The following is a 22,906-nucleotide window of genomic DNA, read 5'->3' as shown; positions in this document are numbered from 1 at the left end:
GTGAAGTGCTTTAATACTTTTAGAGACTCTGGTCCCAAAGATCAAGGGAAGCAAGAGGCAAAGAAAGGAAGGACAAGGATAGGGAGTTTGGCCAGATGAGATACAGGAAGGACTGGCAGGCACTGCAGGTTCCTGCAGTCAAGGAGACAAATCCAGGCTTTTCTTCATCAACCCTTCAATCACCTTTGAGGCCTGTGACTGCTGACTCAGCACTGGGGAATTAAATGGCTCTGAGTTTCTCTCAGGTGTTATGTGCACGGGCAGGTGGGCCAGTTTCCATGGGGAACATTCAACAGGCCACTGCGAAGCGCTTGAGTTCACTTCTGAACATTGTTGCCTTGTTGGCCTCAGCAGCACCCAACCCCCTCCTCTACTCAGGTGGGACTTCTCACTCCCCAGGCCCACAGGTGCCCAGAGGTGTGACATGTGCTCATTCCACTTCATTCCTACCATCCTAATTCTCCTTACCTTAGCTTACAGAATCCTAGAGTGTCAAAGATTTAACAGAAGGAGAAAGAAGTGAGGTCAAGTGATTTGCCCAAGAAGCGTCCCCAATACAAAGCTTTTTGCCCACATTTTCCTGTCCAACTCACCAAAATCTTCCCTTTTTCTAGGTCCACATCAAGTCCTCACCTTTAAAGTCCTAGAGTACTTAATGTCAAAATCCATTGCTGATTTCTGTATCTATCTCGACTCCTCCACTGAGAGGCTCAGGCCCTTGACCACAGGACCATATCTTACACACCAGGGCTCCCCAGACTTGTGCGCACGGCTCACCTGGTTTCTGGTTAAGATGGAGATTCTGATTCAGAGGGTCTGGGACAGGGCCTGAGACTCTCCATTTCTAACACATTCCCTTGGGAATGGTGCTGATGCTGGTGGCCCAGCATGGCACTCAGTGATCGATTCTGCTTTCAGGAGTCCATTTTACCGGATAGACATTGGTTTTCTTGCCTGCAGCCTGTTAAAGGGATAATAATAACTCCCTTGTTATGGGGAGGCAGTGCAGTGCGGCAGGTTAAAGCACTGGCTTTGAACCACTCAAAAAGGTAACGTTTAAAAAAAAAAAAAAGGTAACGTTTATCAAGTACTTACTATGCATCAGGCACTGTGATGAGCACTTTATATGCATTATTGGATTAAATCTTTTGAAAGAAAAACGTTAAGTAAAAAACAAACAGAAAAACCCATTGTGTTATTTTTTCAGAAAATAAGTATCTATGTCTTAAGTGATTTCTCTTTCTGTAGGACTACAGAGCCTCTACAGATTTTTAATACAGAGCTCCTTTAAGAAAAGCTTAGTAAGTCTCCTGTTAGGATTTTTACATCAGCTGATATTTTAAAAATCATGACTGATTTTTCACAACGGCTGTTTTATGCCTTTTTTTCAATACAGAAACTTTAATAGGTAAACATATCTGTAATGTTATATGAGTATATGGAAAGTGTTTCAAAAGAATTTGAATCAACTAAAAGACAAGGGTGTTTAACTTGCATAACTCAGATAAGTGAATTATGAATTTATTAGAATAAAGTATAATTATTATTTATGGGTTTCAGGAGCTCAAGAATAGTAAGTTTTGCCAAAGCAAAAATACATTTGTCTTGAGATTTCTTTTTTTTTTAATAACTTTTTATTGGAGTATAGTTAATGTCTTGAGATTTCTTTAGAATTCAAAATCTAAGTAGTGATCATTTTGATTAAAAAATTGCTTTTCGTTCTCAAAAAGAAAATTCATGCTTCAGCCGATTTTTTTCCCTTGAGTTAAGAGGAATGTGTGTATGTGTGTGTATGCATGTATGTGTATGTATGTGTCTTCACAATAACCCTTTGACCTAAGTACTATTATTCCCACTTTAAAGGCATAGAAGCTGAGGCTCCAGGAGGTGAAATGACTTGCCCACTCTTGCACTGTTTGTAGGAGCTGACCCAGGATACAAATCCAATTATGTCTGTTTCCAAAGCCCACTATAAAAAAATTGTTTTATTTTGAAAAATTAAAAAACTTAAGAAAAATTTCAAGAATGAACATCTATATACTTTTCCTCTAGATTCACTGGTTCTTACCATTTGCAAAGCCCACATTCTTAATCACTCTACCATTTATTAGGCGTATTGTGTTCTTAGGATATTACACAAACTTTCTGTGTTTAATTTGTTTATCAGTAAGTGGATAAAAATATCTATATTGAGGGTTTTTAAAATGAAGGGTAACTGGATAATTATTCACTCAGCAAATATTTATTGACCTCCTTCCATCCCAGGATGAATAAAAACATTGTTCCAAACCAGGACAAAGCAAGGTAGCACAGTTGGTGCTCTCATAGAGCCAGAGTCAGAGGTGGGGGGAACAGACATTAAAAGGACATAGCAAGTAATTTCAGGTGGTCTAAGCACGGGGGAAGAGACAGAGCAGTCTGGAAGGCTTTTTGGAGGAGGTGACCTCTGGCCTGAGGCCTGACTCATGAAAGGGAGTGAACTGTACGTAAATGGGGGAAGAGTGGTCCAGCCTTCTCAGAGTGGGCACCTAACATCTCTTCATCCAACAGGAAAGAGAGATTGTGGAGTTTCCATTTGCAGAAATTATTTTTAGAAGAGAACACATGCTCACAGATAGACTAGATGATAATCTGACAACGGTAGCCCAGGCCGGTAGGTTTTCAGAATCTGTTCTAGCTTTTAACCTCCACCGCTCTTCACATGGTTGCATGCATGGATTTCTGAAAAACCATCTTTATAAAAGTGCCTTGAATTCCTTGGTGATTATTTCCTTTTAGGCATATAACTTTTAATATTAATAAACTGTTATTTACTAGTGGCAGTTGCTGTCCAAGGAAGTCTGATTTTTGTTTCTGGAGTCTCAATAACCTTTTGTTTCTAATTTAGAAATTGGATGAAGACATGCATCAAAAAATTGCAAAGGAAATGAATCTCTCTGAAACTGCTTTTATCCAAAAACTACACCCAACTGACAACTTTACACAAAGTAAATACTCTTTTTTTTTTTTTTAAACCATTCCTGAATGGCACGAGAAGCTGCTTTTCCAGTGGGGGAATGATAGTTAAGGGAAATGTCCATGTACTATTTGCAGGCAGATAGGAGGGAGAGGGGGAGCTTCTAATCTGGTTCTCATTTCATCTGTGGGAGCAGGTGTTGGTGAATTTGAGTGTTTCAGCTCCAGATCTAGCACTCGGGGGCCCTAGGAGGCTTGCCTAGACTTTGCTCCTCCTTTCACAACATGTTTCAGTGATGAATCATGCTAATGGAATATTTAGAAAAGAATAAGAAAATGAAAAGTTTACGACCCCCTTGTATGGGAATGATCTCGTCTCTCTTTGGTTTTTTCTCCTCTGAAGGTTCCTGCTTTGGATTAAGGTGGTTTACACCAGTGAGTGAGGTTCCTCTCTGTGGCCACGCTACCCTGGCTTCTGCAGCTGTGCTCTTTCACAAAATAAGTAACGTGATTTTCTTTTATGAACTTACCATTTAGCAAATAGCAAATATTTTAAAAAACTCTCACACATTCTTTCCTGTGAACCAAAGTGACTGGTATAAAGACATTGCAAAGTTTATTTCATGCGATTTATTATGCAGAAACAAAAACAGCAAGCTTCTATAACACTTTGATATTTCAGAGTATGTGCCATGCATGTTGGAAAGCCATGGTCATTGTTTCCTGGAATGCCATTTTCTTCTAAATAGGAGCTCTCTGGTCTCTGTGACAAACACAGGGGCAGAGCTTGCAAGGCAGAATAGTTGTCTAACATGATATGATATTGGGGAACCAAAAGACATACTTTGCCCCAAATAGGTCCCCACCCACATTGAAATTCATTTCACAATAAGAGCTTTTTTACTTTGAACTTTAAATATTAATGAGTCCCAGCTGTATACATTTACCCTGTGAAGAGAGGATGCAGCACCTTAATCCTACCTGTTTCCATCTCAGCTACACTTAGTATAATAGATAAAGATCAGGGCTTTGTGGGAATGGGGCAGAGAGATGCCTGGAAATGTCCTAAAAGTGGAGATGGAAGCAGCCATGAATAAGTGTAGACAACAAACAGAAAGTTAAACAAGGAAATAAACAGGATGATACGACAGAGGGGTAACTGTGGGGAGTAGGGTTTTGGAAAAAGAATTTCTCTGGGGGAGTAACTTAGATGGGGCTGATAAGGGAAGGTGTTAATAGGTCAAGTTTGCCCAGAAAGCAGACTCTGAGACACACTGGCATACCAGAAGAATTGGGGGCAGTGTTCTTGAGATCAGTATTGTTAAGGGAGTAAAGAAAGCAGAATTGAACACAGGGAGAAGTTGAACTGCAAAGTGGTAGCACCAAAGAAAGGCCTGATAGTCCTCCACAGGGTGGGCCTAAGGTTCGATGAGAAAATGCTTTGTAAATAATGATGTCTTACACCAATTATAATGAGAAGAATTCAACTTTGGGTTTCAGAATGTAAATTTTATTCTGTGAAAGTTAGTCAGCAGTGCTGAATTTCCTCACCTTTGAGATATGGTTAAGTATTACAGAAATATTAGGGAAGAGAAAAGAATTAAGTCACAAATCTTTGTTTTCACTAAAAATGTTACCCACACTGAGATAAGTGGCCCAAGTTGTATCAGTAACGTGAAGGGATATTATATCAGGGTTGGTGATCTAATCTTTAAATCAAGGTTTTATGTATAGTTTGGTTTGTTTATGGTAAGCTTGATTTGTTCATCTCAGACTGTTGTACATAACCTGTATGTTCTATTTGTCATCCCTTTGGCTTATCTTAAACTAGTAGAGTTTATAACTCTATAGTATTATAGGGGGATAGTTAAAAATCTGCATTAGAAAACATTATAGCATCCCTATGAGCTATGTTTAATTATTACCCCCAATTTATTGGTAAAATGAAATTAGTATAGTTTTAATTATTACCCCATTTTATTAATGAGGAAATTGAGGTTTAAGGAGATTAAATAATTTTTTCAAAGGCACAGCATGATGTCAAGTCCAATCAGTTATGTTCTTGGTTCTCAAGTTAGAATCCAGTGAGAGTTTTCTCCACTTAGGACCCCAGTAACCCAAACCTGGGACCCCTTTACTGGAAAGGACAACACTGCCAGAGAATCTAAGACTACATAACAGTGATCAAAACAGACATGCAACTATATAACAATGTTTATTTTCCTATTTCTTGATTCCTTTCAAAAAGTTTTCTAGTTGACAAAATAGAATTCTTTTTTTGGCCAGAAAACATGAATAGCACCCTAACCTTTGTCACTCTGAGTGGGGAACTAAAGGCCAGAAGAGAAGAGGACGGTATTGTCCTGGACCTGCCTCTTTATCCAGTCCATCCCCAGGTCAGCTCTTTTAAATTTTTTTTTTCTTTTGGCCGCCCTGCACGGCTTATGGGATCTTAGGTCCCCGACCAGGGATTGAACCAGGCCCTCGGCAGTGAGAGCATGGAGTCCTAACCACTGGACTGCCAGGGAATTCCCAGCTCTTTTTAATTATTGCCGTAAACTGAGAGCTTTCCTGTTTTACAGTAGTTTTGTCTTTTTTCCCAATCTAGGACTTCCATGAAGTGGAGGAATTGATAAAGGTTGGTGAAAAGAATCAAACCTGAGCCGTGTGATTTGATCATCTGTTATCGTTTGAACAAAGATTCGGTACTATTTGATCTCAACAGATAGGCATTCTACCAGTACAAGTGTTCCATTCTAAGCTTGGTTGAATACTGCACTGTGCATTTGAGATTTGAATTTTAATATTGAATCTAGGGACTTCCCTGGTGGTCCAGTGGTAAAGAATCCACCTTACAATGCAGGGGACGGGTGTTCGATCCCTGGTTAGGGAACAAAGATCCCACATGCCTCGGGGCAACTAAGCCCATGTGCCTCAACGAGAGAGCCGTTGTGCGCAAACTACAGACCCCGAGAGCCACAACTAGAGAGGGAAACCCCACACGCCACAACTAGAGAGAAGCCCTTATGCCACAACAAAGACCCGACACAGCCAGAAAAAAAAAGAAGAAAAATAATATTGAATCTATTTAGTGAGAAGGTTGACCAGTTTTCCCTGACTCTTCATTATTCGATTAGCCTCCGTGGAAAGGTGGGGGAGGGGAGACCATCGTGTGTCAGGCTGAGAGTGAAAGAAAAGAGTGGAAACTGCCTGGCAGCTGTCGGTGTCCTGATGTCTTTAGTGGAGAATACGCCTGAGATGACAGGGCTGTACTTTGATGGAAGAGAGCAGGAAAGCATGGGAACCTCGACAGAGAAGACAAGATACGTAGACCGGCCTCCTCACGGGGTCTGTGTGGGGATGGGGCTTGATGATGATGATGGTGATGATGACGATGATGACAACGGACATTTTTGAGTCTCCCCTGTGCAGTGCCACGCACTAAGTGTTTTAATGTATTATCTCATTTAATTCTCACTGCCACCCAGTGCAGCAGGCACTACAGTTGTCTCCCAGAGACTCCAGAAGGCCAGAGCAGCCCTGCATGGCCAGGTGCTTAGTTTGTAGAGCAGGAAGGGCCCAGGTCAGGACCAGGCCAAGGGCAGCCATGAGAAAAAATGATTCTGTAAAATGGCGTATTATGGTATTTCTCAGTGAATTTTCAACTCAGCATTTGTAATCTCTTCAGTGTTTTGCTCTAAGTTTTCAGAGTATAAGCAAGTATCATGGATTCTGATTTTACACTCAGCTCTACCTATGGCTTGAGTTTTGGGAGACAGGCCAAATTCATAAATGAACTACTTTAACCGTATTGGCAAGAAAATGGAAAATATTCACAGTGGTAGACCTTGTTCGTGGTAGAAAGAACTTAACCTGATCTCTCTAAGCCTCAGGGTCGGCATTTGTAAAATGAGGATGATGAAGGGTTATTTATTGTGAGTATTGTCATTTTGTGTTCCTAGAAACTGGCAATAAGATGCTCAGCTGAGAATTAAACTTTCAAATTGACATAAGAATCCATGCAGAGAAGGGCTGGATGACCCTTCAGAGAGACTGAGAGGCCCCAGAGAGCAGATGAGATCGGGCTGTAGGAGTTCCCATTTCTAGAGAAGGGGGACATTGGTCAGCAGTGGTCACAGAGGCAGACATTCCAGGCATCACCCACGGCAGAGGGAGTCTAGGCCATAGGACCTAGAACACCTCAGTCCCTAAAGAAGATTAGAGAACCTGAAGCCACCTAGTGACAACCAGACAGCTACCATGTAACTCTTGTTTGTTCTGCCGGCAGCTGGTGGTGGTGCCACAGGATGACTCGGAGGGGCTTTTGTCCCCTCATAATCTCCCTCAGCACCCCAAGCCAGCAAAGACAAGACAGACATACAGTGTCTTAGATATGAGCGAGGCTATGTGCAGCCCAGTAAAGGGTGAATCAAGGTATCTCTAGAAAATGTTGCTACGTTCTTGATCTGTAGCATACAGTCTACGTGAGAACAGGGAGCTTGCCAAGCAGAGCAGCATTGAGACAAGTGCCCTAGTTCCCACTTCCAGTCAGACTGCTGGCCCTGAGTCCTTCCCATGTGGAAGCTTCTAGTTACTGCTGCAGGAACTCCACATATTATTTCATTTAATCCTCACAACACCTCCAAGAGGCAGGCATGAAGCCCCCACCTCTACAGATAGTAGACAGTAGTAATTCAGAGCTTTGACTCCAGGGCCCCTCAGACCTGGGTCAAGGTGTGTGTGTGTGTGTGTGTGTGACCTTGGGCCTCTCTGAATCTTCTTATCTGTGGGGAAAATACCCACTTGAAGGAGTTGTGTGTTGAGGCACGTAGTAACACGTGTGAACAATGCCTATCTTTGGCTAAACTCAGAGGGTAAACTCAACCCTCATCAAGGTCTCTGGCTGCCAGGAAATTGGCTTTCTTGAGCAATACCTTGAGTCCCGAAACTGACCTGAAACTCCTGGGATTGGAGATGTTGGGTGTGCCTGGCACAGAGCAGACACTCATGAGAGGTTGCTCTCCAAACATGGGTCAAATTCATAAATTCCTGAGGAGGTTTTGGTCTGTCTCCATAGACTGCCATAGGTGACACACTGGTTCAGGACATCCGCTATTCCCCAGATACCCGAAAGCTCCTGGTCCGGCTCAGTGATACTTACAACAGGTAAACAAGATTTTTGGCTTCGTCAGCACCCTGGGGATGGCTGAGCACCCAGATTTATAGCTCTGGCTTGGTCTGGCTGTGCCATGTTCCATCAAACCATGATTTACACAGCCAGAGAGTTTTGTTCCCCTCCTGGTGAGCCATTTGGCAAGCTGCATCCTGGCCTGCTTTACAGAGTCTGGGTAGCGGGTAGTCTATTGAATGGCTTTGTCCTGATCCATCCCGTTTATGAACAAGGTCATTTCTGGAGAGCCTGAAAGTGAACACACAGAATCTGCTGCAAGTGGAAAACACGGGGAAGGTGAAAGGACTCATTCTCACCATCAAGGGAGAGCCTGATGGGCAGACTCAAGCGTTTGACTTTTACTCCAGATATTTCACTCCATGGTTTGGTGTGGCTGAAGACCCCGTAACAGGTACTTTTTGACTTGAGTCCTGAAGAGGGCTAAACAGTGGGGAGGGAGGAGGATAACAAGTAGCTGTTTATGTGCGCTCCACGTGACCTTTCAGATTGTTTGGTTTCTGAGCTGCCTTTGTTTCCCTACCTGCCCCTCCCCCATCCCTCCACTGAAGTCTCATGTGAAAAACACAGAGTTAAGGAGGCAGTACAGCAGGGTTAGACTAGTGTCAGACAGCCTGGGTTTGCATCCCAGCTTCCTAGCCGTTGACCTTGGGCAAATGACTTAACTTTTTTTTTTTAGATTTTTTTTGATGTGGACCATTTTTTAAAAAGTCTTTATTGAATTTGTTACAGTATTGCTTCGATTTTTATGTTTTGGAGTTTTTTTTTTTTTTGGCCGCGAGGCCTGTGGGACCTTAGCTCCTCGACCAGGGATTGAACCCGCACCCCCTGCACTGGAAGGCGAAGTCTGAACCACTGAACCACCAGGGAAGTCCTGACTTAACTTTTTAAAGCTTTTGTTCCCCCGCTATAAAATATGGATAATACCTCATAGGTTATGTAAACACAACGCATGTTAAGTGCCCAACACGGTGCCTGGCACATGGTAAGTACCCAATAGCTATTAGGTATTTTAATAATAACAACAAAACTGGCTCCTTGAGCCAACACTTCTAGAGCTGCCATTTGCAAAATCCAGTGGCCAATGTCCACTACATTCCCAAAGCCTTTTGTCCTTTTCAGTAACCAGCCTGCATGATCATTGATCTAGATAAGATTTGGTTTTTGAAGGATCAAGCCCTGGACTGCTGGTGGGAAATTGGGACAAGCATAGTGGTTTTGTTTTTTCCTCCCCTCCTCATTTCCCTGACCTGCCCACAAAGTGGGTGGGATGGGTTCAGGAACGTGGGTATTCAGGATCTTCTACCAGACAGAAGCAGAGGGATGAAAGTGAAGCCTCGTACTTTCATCCTCCTTGAGAAGAATGGGCTGAGCCGCAAAAGGGGGGATGCTGGATGGAGGAGGCTGGTGGATGGGATAGTGGCCAGGGTAATAGGAGGCTGAGCAGAGACTGCGAGCCTCCTGTTCTGGTAAGGTGGCAGGGGCTGGGATGGTTTCAGGGCCTTGACTTAGTTACTCTGAGGAATAAAATATGTGAAATTCAAAGCTCAGCAAGCAAGCACTTTTAAAGACTCAGGAAAATGCCCAACGACTGTTGGTCCAACTCAACCCTCCCCAATAGAAAAGAAGTTCTGAGTGGATTTACACTTGCACAGCTGCTTCCCAAAGATTTTAATTACCACAGAGGGCAAGTTTTTCCCCCTGTAATAATGCTTTACTAGAGTGGGAAGGACAGCGATGACCAGCCGTTTCAGTTTGCTTGAGACTGAGGGACTTCTCAGCATACAGGATCTTCAGTGCTAAAGCCAGGACAGTCTCAGGCGTACCGGGATACTTGGGCACCCTATGTGGACCCCCCATAACATTAGTAAGTTTTCCTGAAGGAGAGACCTTTTCCAAACCATCCTTTTTTCTCCCAAAGACTTTTCTGTCAGTTATTACTTTACATTTTGTTTCTTCGTTTTAATATCTATTCTCTGATCTAAACCTAGGGCACAATCATATGAAAAAATACCTCACTAAAAGAAAGTTCTTCTGGCACCGAAAACCTGTGAATGCTGACTTGGTGGGAAATTTAGCCTTTTGTCAGAGTTCCCACCTTTTCTTTCATGTGTGTCCTAAGAGGAAGGAGATATTTTTCCCTTGAAAGATGTAGACAGTTTTATGTGAAGACCTTGATTCTACCATGGGCTGACAATGAACTGGTAGACAAGACAAGAATTAAAACCTACAGTTTAATTCAGCCTTCAGAAAGTATAAGACACAGCGGATACCTCGTTTGGAGGAGTTATCCGTAAATTCTATGTCTTCCTTTCTATTTCCATCCTTAATTCCGCACTTGGCTGTGGCCATGGCCAACATACTGACTAAGTCACCTAAGGTTTAGTCAAACTGGATAGTTGATTGTTTATGAATTTAGCACAGAGTTGCCTCTGTTTTCTTTGGGATTGTACCATAACTTTTCACTTCTTTTAAGGGTCTGCACATACTGTTCTCAGCAGCTACTGGTCCCAGCAACTGGGGAAGAAAGCCATGCACGGTAGGACAGCTCTTTCTCAAATTTTAAAAAGTTTGCTTAACTTGAAGCTAGTATTCCTTCTCATATGTACTATCCACTTGAAGATGTAATAAAATGTTAACTATCACCCACGTGAAAACGAGAGGTTTTGAATTCCTTCCCCCTGAACCTTCTACTCAAAACATCCTCCACCCCAAACATCTTCCACCTCTGTCTCTCCCAGCACAAGGACACACTTCTAATACAGTAAGTACCCAATAAATGTTTGTTGAATAAAGTTAACTGGCTGTATAACTTTGGCCCAGAAAGGTTATTTATAATGTGACACGTTGAGACTGGATGATTACCAAGGTTCCTTACTGCCATTGCTAGTTATGAGATTAAATCAAACAAACTGCTTTGGAACCAAGTCTCCTAGTGATCTACATATTGCCTGAGGCAGAGAAAATAAATGGCAGCCAGTGGAATTTACACAACTAGTACTAACAACGTAGCTGGTAGTCTGTATGTGGTACAGGCTACACAATCAAAGTAGGAGTTTGACTTTAAAGGATGGAGGTTCTTGCTTAGTGGGATGGTTAAGCCTCTGTGACCCTGATTTGGACATAGCACGGTGGCTGTTCTCTTTCCTTGGTGAGCCTAATTGCTCCCCTAAGCTTAGGAAGCCTGAGGCTCTGCCTCGTGGTTGCTTGACAAGTGTGGTTGCTGGCTAACCACAATGAGTAAAGAACTCCCTTTGTCCTATTCAGACCTCGGAAGGTGGGGCCTTTTCAGAAGGGCCAAGAGCACCCCTCTTTGTCTTCTTAGACTTTTAGTCCTAGCTTCTGTCTTTTCACATGTGCTTGCTAACTCCTAGACAGAGCCAGGGAGGATGCTATGGGCGGGGTATGTCTGGGGCATTACAGGAAGTAATAGAGGAAGTGGCTCAGGAAGCGAAGCGGTAAAGCTGTGTATTTTGTGGATCAAATTGCGTCTGTGGTCTCTCAGTCCTCAGGAGAATGGGGTGGGCTGGGCAATACCATGCACAGATGAAGGAATGCATTCTATTTAAAAAAATTTTTAAGATTAATTGATTTTTATTAAGGTACCATTGATTTATAACATTATATAAGTTTCACATGTACATTATATTCCTGCTTCTATATACCCTACAACACGCTCACCACCAAAAATTTATTTTCCATCTTTCACCGTACAGTTGATCCCCTTTACCCATTTTGATCTCCGCGCCCCTCCCTGACCCTTCACCTCTGGCAACCACCCTTTGTTCTCTGTGTCGATGTATTTGTGTTTGGTTTGTTCATTTATTTTGTTTTTGTTTGTTTGAAGGAATGTGTTCTTTAAACTGACCTGGGAGGATTCTAGAGCTTGTAATAAGTGGTCTCTCATTATGTCCTGTTAATTAAAAAGGGTGAAAATGATCTTAATTTGTGACTCATTTTATGTTTTCTTTAGCCTTTCAGTGTTCCAGCCGGGGAGGAGAATTGAAGATTTCCCTGCGTCCTGATGGACGAGTTGACATCAAGGGAGGTGCTGCTCTTGTTTTAGAGGGCACGCTGACGGCCTAGACGCGCTTGTGCGCGATGCTGCAATCTTGACTTACCAAGCATTTTCCGCGTAGAAAGAAATGTAAGGGGCTGCTTTGAATAAAGTTTGCATAGTAGTCTACTTAATCCTCACCTTAGACACAGAACAACAAAGACATATTAATGGAAATTTAATAATGCTTCCTGACTAGTTAACTAATGGAGTTTTGGCTCTACCTGTGAGTATATTTGAAATGTAAGTAACCAATAACGAAGAATAATGTTGTAACCTTTGATTATGAGCACCAATCACAAAATGAGGAACAAATTTATGAGGAGTAAGATCAAACCATTTAAACTTAGGTGTACCAGACAGACTATTTTGCAGCCATTGAAAAGACCCAATAACTATGAGGAAATATAAAAAAAAATTTCATGATACAATACCAAGAAAGAAAAGCACAGTAGAGTATAAACTGTTAGCAATGTTATGCTGTGTCTGTGGAGAATACGAATTTATATAGACAAAGATGGATCATGAAGATAGAAAAGTGAAAAGAGTTCGCGTGTGGAGGGTAAGATTGGAGTAATTTTAATGTACCTAAAAAGTTATTTTCTCCATTGGAACACACTCATGTTTAATAACTAAAAATCAGGACATGTAACTAAAAAACTAAAAAGCCCAGAAATTTTTTAAAATGTATGTGTGATAGAGTGGTAGTAAAATTAAACATGAAAAGTAATATCTTGCCTCTTTCCAAGTTCTTTTTGGGGTGGGAATTCCCCTTGCTGTGGCTCCCACGTATTCTGCAAGTTAGGTGCCCAGCTGGGATCTGAATTCCCAGCCCATGTGTCAGATCTACTGCTCAGCAATCTGACGTGCTTGGTAAAAAGCAATTTGCTGTCTCCTGTGTATAAGACACCGGGCTAGAAGCTGGTGGGGTGGAGAGCTGGGGGCCAGGCTGCAAAGGAGATTAGAGGGGAAGCTTATAGAGCTCTCAAGGGACTCTGGGAAAAGCAGGCTCATCCGTTCATGAAAAGATAATGAGCACTTGCACTGGTCTGTTATTAGGGTCTACATATGGCAGACACTGAATGCTATGGCGTAGTCAGGGGAGTGTTGAAGGACAGGGCTTCGAAAGACTGGGGCATGAGTAAGGCTTCAGAAGTGAATGCACATGGCATGTCTCGGTTTTGTCTAGAGTTTCTACATCTTGAAAGTAGTTAGGTACTATAGGGGCTGAGAGAAATAAAAGAAAGTAATTATTAAACTAACAATCCAGTTGAAGAGATAGCATGTAAACACAAGGATAGATAATACTGTAAGCTTTTTTTTTTTTTTTAATTTATTTATTTATGGCTGTGTTGGGTCTTCGTTTCTGTGCGAGGGCTTTCTCTAGTTGTGGCAAGTGGGGGCCATTCTTCATCGCGTTGCGCGGGCCTCTCATTATCGCGGCGTCTCTTGTTGCGGAGCACAGGCTCCAGACGCGCAGGCTCAGTAATTGTGGCTCACGGGCCTAGTTTCTCCGCGGCATGTGGGATCTTCCCAGACCAGAGCTCGAACCCGTGTCCCCTGCATTGGCAGGCAGATTCTCAACCACTGCGCCACCAGGGAAGCCCCTGTAAGCTATTTTTATTGTTGTTTTTTAAACTATTAAAACCTATAGAAAGGACATAGGAATCATGGCGATTGTGAGTCATCCCCAGGGTATGAGAAAGGGAGAACTATGGTTCTCCAGGTGTGGTACCTAGACAAGCAGCATCTGCACCACCTGGGAGCTTGTTAGAAAAGCAAATTCTCAGGCCCCATCCCAGACCCACTGAATCAGAAGCTCTGGAGATGGAGACCAGAGATCTGGTTTTTAGCAAGCCCTCCAGGTGATCCGGGTGTACGCTTAAGTTTGAGAACCACTAGTATTCAGCCACTGTTTTCTTCCCTCCCAAGTGATAATTGCCTTTGTAGCTCAATAACTTTAAATGTGCATTATCTCAAAATCTCCTTGACCATACCAATATACTTGCTGCTTAGTGCAGTTTTGGAGGAGCTGGGTTTTTTTTTTTTTTTCCCTCTTAGCTTCCAGTTCTGTTCAGCATAGAAAAATTAGCTGTGCTCAGGTGGGAGCTGTTCAGTAAAATGTTGGTAATATACAGATTAATCAGCCATGATTTATTAATGATGAATTAATTACACCTGATTGTGCAGTTCTGCTAGCTAAATGGAGCTTTAAAGGAGTTATTTTATTAATCATCATGGTGCTAGTTGCAGACACTTACAGAAGGATCACTAATTAAACATGCAACCATATGCAAAACAAGTTGGGTTGCTGAGACCTGCAAGAATAAGAAACCCTGATTTTTAGGGGAGCCAAAACATTTTATTTTATGCAATATTAGGGAGTTGGCTTGGCAATGTTAATCATTTACTGCAAGTTAATATTGTAATCTTTCCCAGCAGGGGTTGATCCCTATATCAAAAAGTATATAACACTCTAGTGAGATTCTAGTAAAGGGGAAGATTGTTCAAGCCTATTTTCTCTTTTATACACATGCAAAATGGCTTTTGCTGAACAGAGACCATTGATTGATGGGATGGGACTTACAGCAGAGACAGTCAAAACCACAAACCAGTCCTTCGTGTCAGAGAGCATCAGTTGAGTGCGAGACTGAACTCTTGGAGACCATGAACACCCTGTGTATTGAATCACAATAAGAGGAGTCACAGCCTTGTACTATTGGAGCAGAGAAAGAAATGAGACTGTCCAGCTGAAGGGGCATCAGGTAAACTCAAGGATAGCTAAAGAATGGGAAAATTGTTTTCAATTTTTAGCTCAAGATAGATTAAAGCCGTTTCCTGACTTTTTGTTGTTATGATTATTTGTTTGGAGTTATGCAGCATCATTGTGAATAGTCAAGGAGGTACTAGCCAACTTCCTCCAAGGAAGCCAAGGTGGCCAGGTGCTACCTCTCTCTGCCCCTCAGGGGGCAGGAATGCTACTCGGGCTCAGCCAAATCAGAAACCATCTCCTGGGAGTGTGGATCCTGAACAAGGGAAGCAGTACTGTAGAGGTGGCTAGAGACCTATACTATAGAGATCCATACTATAGCTCATTCTAGCTTGTTCTAACATTATTAGCTGTTCCACCATTTACTCAATCAATCCCCTCAGTCTCCTATTTTTTTTATTTTTATTTTTGGCTACGCCTCACGGCATGCAATATCTTATTTCCCCGACCAGGGATCAAACCCGTGCCCCCTGCAGTGGAATCACGGAGTCTTAACCACTGGACCACTAGGGAATTACCCCCTCAGTCTCCTATTGAAGACCTTTGATTTTATTTCCAGATGCTTTACCATTAGAAGCTGTACTGCAGAGAGCAACTTTATTTTATTTTCTATGTCCTGGTACTTTTATTTCTTTAGGATAGACTTGAGAGAGAGAGATTTCTGGTTTGAATAATGTGTGTATTTTGGGGGACCTCCCTGGTAGTCCAGTGGTTAAGACTCCGCGCTTCCAATGCAGGCGGCATGGGTTTGATCCCTGGTGGGGGAAATGAGATCTCACACGCAAAAAAAAAAGAGGAATGTGTGTGTTTTTCATTTTAGTAGCTATTGTCAGATACCCTTCCAAAAGAGACTGTAGCTGTTCATGTTGCCAGAGCACTGTATCTTTTTCACCACAACCCACCAGCAGAATTTTGCTAATCTGATAAGTGATAGCTTAGTATTACTTACTTTGCATTTACCTGATTAGGAAAGTTAAACATCTTTTGTTACAGTAACTTGCTACTTATATTTTATCTTCTCTGAACTCTCTATTCATGTATTTTGCTTATTTTCGATTGCATTTTGTTACCAGTTTCTTTATTATGAACTTTTATGTGTCATAGGTGTGGAAATATTCTCCCCAATGTTTTGATGTATATTAAGGCAGTCATTATTATCCTTGTTTTATAGATGAGGAAAGTAATGCTCAGAAAGGAAACTGACTTGCTTAAGTTTACTCTGCTAGTGAGATGATTAGATCTGGATTCAAAACCAGGCTATGTGATTACAAATCTAGTGCCCTTGCTATACTTAAAGGAATATCCCTAGAGGGTTGCTTTGCTTACTGTCCTGTATAATGTTTCCCCCAAGTTTAGAGGTATGCTCAGAGATTCTGTGGGTCCCCAGGAATTTGCACAGGACATATTGGGAAGGCTTGTTTCTACTCCACCTGGTGTCAGCCGGGGTGGTTCAAAGGCAGGGCTGGGATCATCAAAGGCTTGTTTACACACTTTTGGAGCCTGAGTTGGGGACACTGAAACAGCTGAGAGTTGAAACAGCTGAGAGCTGGAACAGTAAGGCCTCCTTTTTTTTTTTTAATTTTTATTTTATTTTATTTATTTATTTGGTTGTGCCGGATCTTAGTTGTGGCTGGCGGGCTCCTTAGTTGTGGCTCGCTGGCTCCTTAGTTGTGGCACATATGCTCCTTAGTTGTGGCATGCAAACTCTTAGTTGCAGCAGGCATGTGGGATCTAGTTCCCTGACCAGGCCCCCTGCATGGGGAGTGCGGAATCTTAACCACTGCACCACCAGGGATGTCCCCAGTTAGGCCTCCTTGAATACATTTATCTCTACATAATCTCTCCACGTGATGTTTCCAGCATGGCGGGTTTAGGAGAGCTGGACTTTCTCCATGTAGGCTTGGCTCCCAAGGCCCCAAGAAAGCCAAGTGGAAGCTGTCTCACCTTTTATGACACCAGGAAGTCACATGATTTTACTTCTGCCACGTTCTATTGGTTGAGGCACTTGTGAAGGTCTGTCCAGGCTCATGGGGCAGGGACACAAATCCCACCTCTTAATGGAGGATTGTTAATGTCACATTGTAATAAGAGCATATGAGATGTGGTATATTTGACTGCAGCAATCTTTGGAAAAATACGATCTACCACAAGAGTGTTTTGGGGAATTTCCCATATTCTTGGGAAATTGGAGACATAAATGGTTGGCAACAACAAGAAATACCTCCATTTAAAAGAAGAAAACTTGGTGTTAACCCTGAATCTTTTTTTTTTTAATAGAGGAACAACAACTATAGTCATTGAGCCATCATCAACAAACATATGGATGTGTTTATAGATCATCATCAAAAACTTATGAAAATGTTCTTAGCCTACTGAAGGTACTTTCAAGGAACCAGAAACATTTAAGTGTCAGGTTTTATGGACTTTGTGGGCTCTCAAGCCTACTCTGCAAAGGAGATGGACCAGACTGGATCTGTTCCACACTCAGAGTGAAACAGTGTTCCTTGGCTTAGTCTTTACCTTCATCTGTTTGGGCTGCTATAACAAAAATACCATAGACTAGGTGGCTTATAAACAATAAACATTTATTTCTCATGGTTCTGGAAGGTAGCAGTCCAAGATCAAGGCAGTGGCAGATTTGATGTCTGGTGAGAGCTTGCTTCCTGGTTCATAGATGGCAATCTTCTTGTTGTGTCCTCACATGGTAGAAGGGGCAGGGGATCTCTCTGGGGTGGCTTTTTTTTATAAGGGCACTAATCTGATTCATGAGGGCTCCACCCTCATGACCTAAGCACTTCCCAAAGTCCCCACCTCCACGTACCATCACACTGGGGATTCAGTTTCAACATAGGAATTTTGGGGACACACAAACTTTCAGTCTATGGCAGCCATTCTGGGGCAATGGCAGCCGTTCTGGGGCAATGCCTTGTAGTTACTGTTTTCTGATGCTGCCAGATTCTTCCAGAGAGGCCAGAGTGGCCATTGTTGGGGATGAGTGTTTCGGTTTTTTTAAAATATTTATATATGTGGCTGCGCCGGGTCTTAGTGGCCACACGTGGGATCTTCGTTTTGGCGTGCGGGATCTTTTTAGTTGCGGTATGCAGGCTCTTATTTGCGGCGTGTGGGATCTAGTTCCCTGACCAGGGATCAAGCCCAGGCCCCCTGCATTGGGAGCATGGAGTCTTAACCACTGGACCACCAGGGAAGTCCCGGGATGAGTGGTTTATGACTTTGTGCAAGAACCGTTGAGGTTATCACAATACCTTTGGGCCAGGTTATTTTAAGTTACAATAGACCGTTTGTGAATTTCATCAACCAACTGGAGGCTCTTCGTAGCTAAAGTCATGATTTCAGCAAAAAAGAAAAGAAGAGGTAAGTTAAAAGTGAACACCTGTTCTTCTAAAATTGCTCTACTGCAGGTACCAGCCCTAGAGAATTGGCAGATGGTTTTGTGTTTCTAAGCCTGACCTTAGCAGCCCTTCATCAATCTTAAGCTGATTGATTCTCAAGAAGGAGGAGACTCTGGTTTCCCAGGGTACCCAAGACACCTTTGATTTAGTTACTACCTGAAGACCAATTAATTAGTCCACACTGGTTCTCTCAAGTTTTCCTAACAAAGCTAGGAAATCCTGGGCACAGCCTGACTGGGGAGGCTTTTTACTAGCTCATTAATTACTGTCACCCTAGACATGGATAATTCTAAAAGAAAGAAAAAGCATTATTCTGCACTGGGGAAGATAGGTGATTTCCAAGGCCTGCAGCTATCTGGCATTGTGATTCCTGTAGCCAAGGGGCTCCCATCTTTAAAAAACCTCCACCCATAGGACTGAAACTACCAACTTCTTTTCCCATTGCATCTTAACTCATGGCTGCCAGGGGAGCTTGTCAAACATGAGACAATTTGCCCCTTGACTATCAGGTACTTTTTAGTTTTTAAATTTACCAGTGTTTACTTAAGTTATTTTTAAGTCAAATGGGATTGTACTGGTTTTTTATGACTGTATGGTTAGGCCACCCAGGCCACTCAAGGTGTCTGTTCTCTTGCTCTCTGTTCATCCCCTCGACCAGTGCCTGCTTCACCTATACCTACTCCCATGACTGACCTTCCTATGTATGTACTTGCCCCAGACCCCAGCTAGTAATTGTTCTAATCTTTAGATCTGACCATCTTTACCTGATAGCGTCTCAAAGGGGCGGTGAGGGGCGTGCCCTTCTGCTAGTTTCCCCGGTAACCAGTGAGCCAACCTGATCTCTCTTCCCCTCCCCCGCCCCACCGCCCAGGAGCCAAGACTGCTGCCATCTTGCCCGCCAGCCACTGCACACAGTGGGGTCTTGCTCCAGGACCTTGCTTCAGACATGTAAGCTCCACCATCCATCAAACCATAGATGTCTCTGCTGCTGACTCCAGGCTTTCTTGAAGCTGGGCAAGTACAGGGCTTGCAAGCCTGCAGGGTGCAGCCCAACAACAACATAGAATTAATTCATAATCAACTCTCAATTATCCTCTGGATGGATACCTGGGGATCTCACTCTTCTCACCCTCTCAGCTGGTTTCCCCTCTTCTGTCTCTTACCTGGACCCATTTCTCTCCTGGTCTCTCCTCAGTCTTTGCTCTTCATTCCAAGCTGGGGCCTAACTGGGAAGAGTCAGGGTGGGATGTGGGGGTGTGTTGTTAATGTGATAAGAAGTAATAGAACAGCATACTCATGTTAACCAGTAGGTGCTCTATGACTCTCCTCCTTTAAGAGGATAACCATAAGTTGACTTTTGCTACTAAGAACTTCCTCCTCATGGTCAATGTTATTTCTTGGTAGTGTTAAAAGATAAACTAGGGGCTCCCCTGGTGGCACAGTGGTTAAGAATCCGCCTGCCAATGCAGGGGACATGGGTTCGAGCCCTGGTCCGGGAAGATACCACATGCTGTGGAGCAACAAAGCCCGTGCGCCACAACTACTGAGCCTGTGCTCTAGAGCCCACGGGCCACAACTACTGAGCCCGTGTGCCACAACTACTGAAGCCTGTGCACCTAGAGCCCATGCTCTGTAACAAGAGAAGCCACGGCAATGAGAAGCCCGTGCACCGCAACGAAGAATAGCCCCCGCTCGCCGCAACTAGAGAAAGCGCACGTTCAAAAATGAAGACCCAATGCAGCCAAAAATAAATATATAAATTTATTTAAAAATAAAAAGATAAACTGGGGCATATTTTAAAAATTTAAGAGCTTATTTGAGCAAACATCTATTCCAATCAGGCAGTGCCAAACCAGAAGTGGTTAGGAGCACTTCACTGACAGGGGCTGGGGCAAGACTTTATTATTGAGAAGACTTTGAAGCAGAGCAAGGATATTATTTGGCTGGCTAAGCTCAAACATCGTTTGGGAAAGCCTAGTTGGCTGTCTGTGCTTGGTTGTCCTTAGGTTTTGACTTTTTACCCTTGAGGCATTTATGGGCTTAGGTTTTGGTTTGCTTATGTAGCTAAGTATGAGAACCACCTGAGTCTAATGACCTCCTTGTTTATTTATTTTTAAAATTTATTTTGAAAGGCCTCCTTGTTTATATTTTTTATTTTATTTTATTTTATTTATTTATTTTATTTATTTATTTATGGCTGTGTTGGGTCTTCGTTTCTGTGCAAGGGCTTTAGTCTCTAGTTGTGGCTAGTGGGGGCCACTCTTCATTGCGGTGCACGGGCCTCTCACTATTGCGGCCTCTCTTGTTGGGAGCACAGGCTCCAGACGCGCAGGCTCAGTAGTTCTGGCTCACGGGCCCAGTTGCTCCGCAGCATGTGGGATCTTCCCAGACCAGGGCTCGAACCTGTGTCCCCTGCATTGGCAGGCAGATTCTCAACCACTGCGCCACCAGGGAAGCCCGGCCTCCTTGTTTAATTAACAGTATTGTACACATTAAAAAAATTTTTTTTATTGTGGACAATTTCAAGCATGCACAAAAACAAAGCAAATATTGATACTATAGTTACTACTCCTGGCTTTCTTCCCTGCCGCTCCCCACCCCTTGCACCCATCATGCAGCTTCAAAGTTTATCAGCTCACAACCAATTAATTCTGTTTCATAGATGCCCCCCAAACCCAGGTGTTCTGTGCTTCGTGTTTGGGGTCACCTGAAACCCCATTTTCTCAGCTGAACATGCCCAGGAGGCAACCCTGGGTACAGCAGACTCCTGCCGGTCTGTGTCTTCCACTCCATCCTGTGGACTGAGGCTTGAGAACACCTCGAGTGTCACATTCTATTATATTGATGGGGAAACTCGAGGCGTCCTGGTGGCAGGCTGGACAAAAGGACAGCTGTGCTGGGCTGCCCACAAATTAGGGCATCTTTGGAGGCTGTCCTCCAATTCCCAGTTAACTTTTAGGAGAGCTTTAATTATGCCATCAACAGTCCTCACTTAAACAATCACATGCGCTCTGGCTGGGGCAGAAATGAGTGACTGACTAGATTTGCATAACCATTTACCCTAATTAGAATGTCAAAAGTTGGTGGCAAAGAGGCCAAGTTGTGCTGTGACTTAGTACCATTTTAATTTAGTTCAATTTCCTATTATTGCAACTGTCTTCCTCTTTGCATCTCAGATCCTCTTCTAAACGATTTGTAGCAAAAACAGAGTGGAAAGCAGAACAACTAATAATAACTCTCTTGAGGGCTGAACTCCCGAAAAACTCTAAAGGTTTCTTTCCTTAATCCAAACCATGATTTTAGTTTTCATCTAAACTTATAATTGCATGAACATTTAGATTTAGGTAATTTAGGCAGACACTTAGCTTTGAATCCAGAAGCCGCCTCTTTATGTGTTTGTGTGTGTGTGTGTGTGTGTTGTATAGTAGAATCATATAGTAGAATCATCTGCAGGTTGTGCCATGAGAAAAAATACTGTCTTTGAATAGTTACTTTTATTCCAATGTTTTAACACAAGGATTGGTGTGTAATAATAATAATTGTAAGATATACTCATTAATAGGAAATATTATTTTAAATAATGTGTAAAGCTTCTATGACACACGTTTTGAACTATAAGATTTTGAAAACTACAAACTATACAGAACGCCAGGTTTCAGGCATAGAACCACCCTGACCCATTAGAGACCGTTTAGGCACGCATCGGTGGTTTCTGGGTCCGGCTGTTTTTCCGCCCTCATTCCCTTTTAGCATCAGGAGGCCACCTATTTAATTAGTTGGGGCTGGGAGCGCCTGTAATCTCTTGGGGGTAGCTTTAGCCCCAGAGTTGGATAAGAGGGTGAATCCATCCCCGGGGCGTGGCTGGCCTCTCCCCTGCAACATATGGGGTGCCCGCCACGCCTACAGCCCAAGTTCCAGCAGCAAGCAGGAGTGCAGTGGCCCTCCCTGCTGGGAACACTCCCTGCAAAGCCAAGGGCAGGTGGCGTCACTAGTAGAGGTCAAGCAATTCTTAGACCAAACAGCATCTGGTGAACTATGCCAATTGGAAATCAATGTCCCCTCCCCGGGTGGGGTTAATTTTATGGTTGTTTGCACAAACTTACAGCTCCTAATGGGCAGGGCAGAGCTCAGAGCATCCTCCCAGGATTGCTCCAATGGAGTCTGATGTCTTCACTGCCCATCGATAAGCGAAATTAAAGAGTCTGTTTACTAGAGGCTAGTGTTGGGGCCTGGCTGTCAGGCCACGATTTATCCAAGACCTGGAGGTCTTGTGACAGGAAGGGGGAACCCTTCCAGGGCCCGAGAGTGGGCTGTTGTCTAACACTCCGAAATGAATTGTCCAAGGAGACACGTGAGCTGACAACGCAAGAGACGTTATTGGAAAGGGGTGCCTGGACAGAGAGCAGCAGGGTAAGGGAACCCAGGAGAACTGCTCTGCTACATGGTCGTAGTCTCAGGGTTTATGGTAATGGGGTTAGTTTCCGGGTTGTCTCTGGCCAGTCATCTTGCTTGGACCATAGTCTTGA

The 22,906-nt window shown here is 43.2% G+C and overlaps 1 protein-coding gene across 7 annotated transcripts in view; it reads left to right on the top strand.

Annotated features, from left to right (window-relative positions):
• PBLD (phenazine biosynthesis like protein domain containing) overlaps nucleotides 1-12,917 on the top strand; it is a 36,329-nt gene extending 23,412 nt beyond the window's left edge. For 6 of the 7 annotated variants that reach the window (XM_068547678.1, XM_068547676.1, XM_068547675.1 and 3 more), the window contains 8 exons: nucleotides 2,888-2,987; nucleotides 3,359-3,457; nucleotides 5,242-5,351; nucleotides 5,564-5,593; nucleotides 8,033-8,121; nucleotides 8,359-8,537; nucleotides 10,620-10,682; nucleotides 12,117-12,917. In XM_068547678.1, coding sequence (XP_068403779.1) covers nucleotides 2,888-2,987; nucleotides 3,359-3,457; nucleotides 5,242-5,351; nucleotides 5,564-5,593; nucleotides 8,033-8,121; nucleotides 8,359-8,537; nucleotides 10,620-10,682; nucleotides 12,117-12,229 — 783 coding nt within the window. In that variant the 3' untranslated portion in view covers nucleotides 12,230-12,917. The remainder of the gene's footprint in view (nucleotides 1-2,887; nucleotides 2,988-3,358; nucleotides 3,458-5,241; nucleotides 5,352-5,563; nucleotides 5,594-8,032; nucleotides 8,122-8,358; nucleotides 8,538-10,619; nucleotides 10,683-12,116) is intronic. The other variant, XM_068547679.1, reaches the window with a different exon arrangement.
• The last annotated feature ends 9,989 nt before the right edge of the window (nucleotides 12,918-22,906 follow it).

Source organism: Eschrichtius robustus, chromosome 7 (genome assembly GCF_028021215.1).
Source record: "Eschrichtius robustus isolate mEscRob2 chromosome 7, mEscRob2.pri, whole genome shotgun sequence".
Taxonomy (NCBI): Eukaryota; Metazoa; Chordata; class Mammalia; order Artiodactyla; family Eschrichtiidae; genus Eschrichtius; species Eschrichtius robustus.
This window is presented reverse-complemented; position numbering and strand designations above follow the sequence as displayed.